The sequence below is a fragment of the Clupea harengus genome, chromosome 14 (assembly GCF_900700415.2).
Source record: "Clupea harengus chromosome 14, Ch_v2.0.2, whole genome shotgun sequence".
NCBI lineage: Eukaryota > Metazoa > Chordata > Actinopteri > Clupeiformes > Clupeidae > Clupea > Clupea harengus.
Window position 1 is genome coordinate 6,546,321 of NC_045165.1, and position 4,440 is coordinate 6,550,760.

General features: G+C 39.1%; 1 protein-coding gene across 1 annotated transcript; it reads right to left on the reverse strand.

Moving 5' to 3' along the window:
- Positions 1-2,707: 2,707 nt before the first annotated feature.
- LOC116223481 (beta-microseminoprotein-like) lies at positions 2,708-3,967 on the reverse strand. Its single transcript, XM_031580404.1, has 4 exons — positions 3,864-3,967; positions 3,700-3,781; positions 3,407-3,521; positions 2,708-3,000 (listed from the first exon to the last, which is right to left on the reverse strand). The coding sequence occupies exons 1-4, from the start codon at positions 3,933-3,935 to the stop codon at positions 2,871-2,873; spliced, it is 399 nt and encodes a 132-aa protein (XP_031436264.1). The 5' UTR covers positions 3,936-3,967; the 3' UTR covers positions 2,708-2,870.
- Between the last annotated feature and the right edge of the window lie 473 nt (positions 3,968-4,440).

Genomic DNA, 4,440 nt, shown 5'->3' on the forward strand with positions numbered 1-4,440 from the left:
GTGATTGGACTCTGAGCTGTATGTGAGTATATTCTTTGGGAGAGCTATCTCCGGTTTACAAAAGCGAGGAATATACGCTGAGGTATATTCCGGTCTCCTTAAGAGGCAAAGCCGGTCTCCATAAGAGACAAAAGCATAGTCAAGGGTATACGCTGAGGTATATTCCAGGAGAGCTATCTCCGGTCCTCTGGTAGCGCCAGAGGGCAAACATAGCCAGGACTCTTGGAGACTAACTTCTTTCCTCCTGAAAGGGTAGTAGAGGGCTCCTGTGTTTGTTGTTTTCCAGGACTCTTGGAGACTAACGTCTTTCCTCCTGAAAGAGTAGTAGAGGGCTCCTGTGTTTTTGTTTTCCAGGACTATTGGAGACTAACTTCTTGCCTCCTGAAAGAGTAGTAGAGGGCTCCTGTGTTTTTGTTTTCCAGGACTCTTGAAAGGGCTCTTGTGTTTGTTGTTTTCCAGGACTCTTGGAGACTAACTTCTTTCCTCCTGAAAGAGTAGTAGAGATGCTCCTGTGTTTGTTTTTCTGGAGGAGTTAGAGACTAACTTCTTTCCTCCTTTCCCTTTACCTTGTGTTTTCCTGTGGGGTTGAAACTGTTTTAGATATACTAAAGAATTTACTAGAGTAAGCTCTGGGTGCTGAGGTACAGCCCAGTCTCCTTAAGAGGCAAAACATAGTTATTTTTATGTGGAACAGAGTCATTTGATTGACTGAGAGATTCCTGCTCCGATGTGTATGTGGAGATACCTGATGGTAGAGAATATAATTCTTTCCTAATGAAAGAATAGAGAGATTCCTGCTCCGGTGTGTATGAGGAGACTCCGTTGTGTGTTTTCTGTAGGAGTTAGAGACTAACTTCTTTCCTCCTTTCCCTTTACCTCGTGTTTTCCTGTGGGGTTGATGCTAACTGTTTTAGATATACTAAAGAATTTGCTAGAGTTAGAGATACTCCTGGGGGCTGAGGTAAATTCCGGTCTCCTTAAGAGACAAAACATAGTTATTTCTGTGAGGTTGGACGAACTTTTTACAATGGGTAAAACACAGATATTTATAGTCATAATTTATGTAATTAAAGGACTGATTTCGCATTACTGAGATGCCTTGACCCGGAACCAGTAGGGGACTGATCACCCCAGGGAAATCCCCTGGCCTCAACCTCCTCACCAAACGAGAGAGACGGAGGATCTCTGGTCGGGCTTGGGTTGACTCAGCATTGCGATCTCAAGAACAAACTATGAGAGTATGTATAGAATATGTATGTATAGAACACTGTTTAGCCCCAAAAAAGATTTAAAGAGAAACTTAAACCTGTCACACTAACTACATTAACCTAGAATGATGCATTGGACTACACAAGCTGGGTGGGGGCTGAGTGCTGGCACAAAAGACTCTGCTGTATTTTCTGGGAATGATAATTCTGTAGATAATGGATTCCTAACTACGCGATAGAAAAACAAATGTTGCAGAGTTTACTTTTTGTTTTGCCTTACAGCCTCATATCACCATTGAGCGCTGCGTGACATTTAACCCAGCTACACTTTGACTTACAGCAGAGGATGGTAATCAACATGATTGTGTAGCATAGACCAGAGCTGACCTACAAGATATGCCTTTTCCAAAAAGCTGATTTAACTATTGTTTGTTGATGGTTCAAGCAAATAAACCTTGAACGCACAGCCACTACTTCCACACTATTCCGTACAGGCAGTGGAACTAATTGCCCTGATTGCTGCTTGCTTTTGTTTATTACTTTTATTACTTTTTTTTCCCTTTTATTATGATTTTAGTAATCCAAGAAGCCTATTGGAACATCAGGTTCTGATACGATGTTGATCACTTTGAAGAATTAGACTTAAAGTAAACTTAAAATGGGATATTTATCACACAAGGAAGACATTAAATAGTGTATTTAGTCGCCCTTTCGAATAAATAATTTCTTGTATATCTAGTCCCAGTGCATGCAATCTAGATTCTATACTTTGATGCTGCACTGCTTTTTGCGGACCTACAACAGGCATGCGTTTCTCGCAATTCTCCACTAGGTGGACAGAGTGACCAAGTAAACAGCGCCTGCTTTGTAGAATTAACTTGATTAAACTTAAGACACATGATTGTCTAGTTTTTAAGAAAAGAAACCAAAATTGCACTGTTCAAAAAGTTGCAACTTTTTTGTTTGTTGTAAATTATTTCTAACTGTATATAAAGGATAAGGTCCGGTATTTGGCAGACACTTTTAGCTTTAGAAACACATAGGCATCCAGGACTGTCCAGGAAAGGAACCCAGATCGACGATAACCACTGTACCAAAAAACACCATTAAGCTTTATATATGTTGATACATTTCTTAAAAATGAACATGTTCATATCAAATTGGGCACTAATATTCTCAAAGGCACTTCAAGTGGCATGTGTTTTGAAGTCAGATTATGCATCATTGAACCATTCATTTGCAGCTTGATGTAGGAAATACATTTATTTGTTCATTTGTCTGTTTGCATTTCTTTGCTTCATGGGGTGATCTAGAAGAAGCCTGTTGTGTATGTACTGATGTCATACTGATTCTTGCTAGCTAACTGTTCTTCTTGTAATTGATTGTTTTGACAGACTGGTACTCTTTAAACCAAAAGCATGACATGTTACATTCTTCTAAATTTGTTAGAATTTTGTTCTTTTTTTATGAGAGAATAAGAAATGATCAGAAACTATTTCTTTCTTTTCAATGATTTCTTTATTTTTAATCACATATGTGATACCTTTTGGACCTTATATTCACATTATCAATTTTTTCAATCAAAAACGTCAAAGCATGACACAAAAATCATTATACTGTTGTGTGATTTACTAATGAAATGATGATGTGGCAACAAATTCATCACTTTCCACTTGCTCCAGTAATCATACATTTGATGGATGGATCATTCTTCTTAACCGCATAGCGATGGCAGTTTGCCTTGTCATACACCTCCATGCAGTCATCAGGAAATGATATTGAAGTTGCCCCACTGACATAAAAAAAGAGACAAAAGATCTTTCATTGACAGTCATTTTGGATTTCATGCAGTTGATATTGTACAGCTAATGCTCATGTAATGGATCTAATACAGCTCGTGTAGAGGTGGCAACAGGTTGGAATGTATGCAGACTTGGAGGCGTAGTCAAGGGTAACCATGTTTATAAGAGATTTCAGACAAAAAAAAACAGTTGAGACAGAGTCCACAGTGCTAAACAGTGCCACAGATATTATATGTGTTGTGTTATTTGCAGGGAATGAGTGAAATAAACAGTTTAAAGGAAAGTAGTGTGTGTATAGATGAACCTGGATTATGAATTGTACAGGCCTTTTAAATAATATATTTAATCAAATGCCTTTTGACAGCAATGGTAATGAAGGTGGCAATGGTAACTTACACAGAGCAGCAGCTCATCCCAGTGGCATCGCAGGTGCAGTCCATGCAGTCCTTAGTCCTCCATTTGGTCCCTACCTCGTGCAACTGCCCACCATCCCTGCAGGCACGCACCATTTCTGAATAGAAACAATGTGGGAAGATATCATCAAAACAAGGAGACCTTTAATGTTTGCCCCTGCTTAACCCACATTGCATATGGCACTCACACAACAGTGTTTTCTTTTATTATATTAATAGAACATTGTACTTTGTGAACCTTGTGCCTAAGTTTAAATCTGTTAAAGTTATAGTTACCTGGTAAATCCTGACTTCTAACGCAATAAGCATGAGCCAGGGAGGGCAATGTGCACAGCACCAGAAGCAGTGCTGCAGGGACCTTAACATGAAACAAAGATGAAACCCTCAGTGTGCATCACTTCAATACCATGGATAGACCATAATGAAATAACGAAACTTACCATGGTGTCAGACTGAGTGAGTAACGCTGATGCAGCAGGTAGCAAAGGCTCTTTTTTACCTCTGAACGGCATGGGCAGTTAAATACCCGGTGGAATAGGGGTGGACACCAGAGGAGGGTCATGGACTTCCTCTGTTTTTTTTTCATGCTCCAGATATTGCCTAACATGGTAACTAATTGTTTCAGACCTGCACTGTCAGCATTAAAAGAAACATTTCGAAATAATCCTTTTAACCAACCATAGATATCAACCAAAGATATTCTAGCTCATAGAGTACATGATGATTAAATTACTGTAGGGATAACAATAATGTGAAAATGGCAAAGACTTTCAGCTCGAAATTGTAATACTGCCTTTTAAATGGAGTTAAATGAGTAAAATGGGCCACTTCACAACAATGAGAACATATCAGTTGTTGCAGCAGTTTGGTTGGCATGCATGTAGACCTGAAGTTCCTGAAAAAGAGATTCCTGCAGAGAACATTTACATTTAGTCATTTAGCAGACGCTTTTATCCAAAGCGACTTACACATGTGCGACTTACAATGTATACACATTTTACATATACACTGATGGCA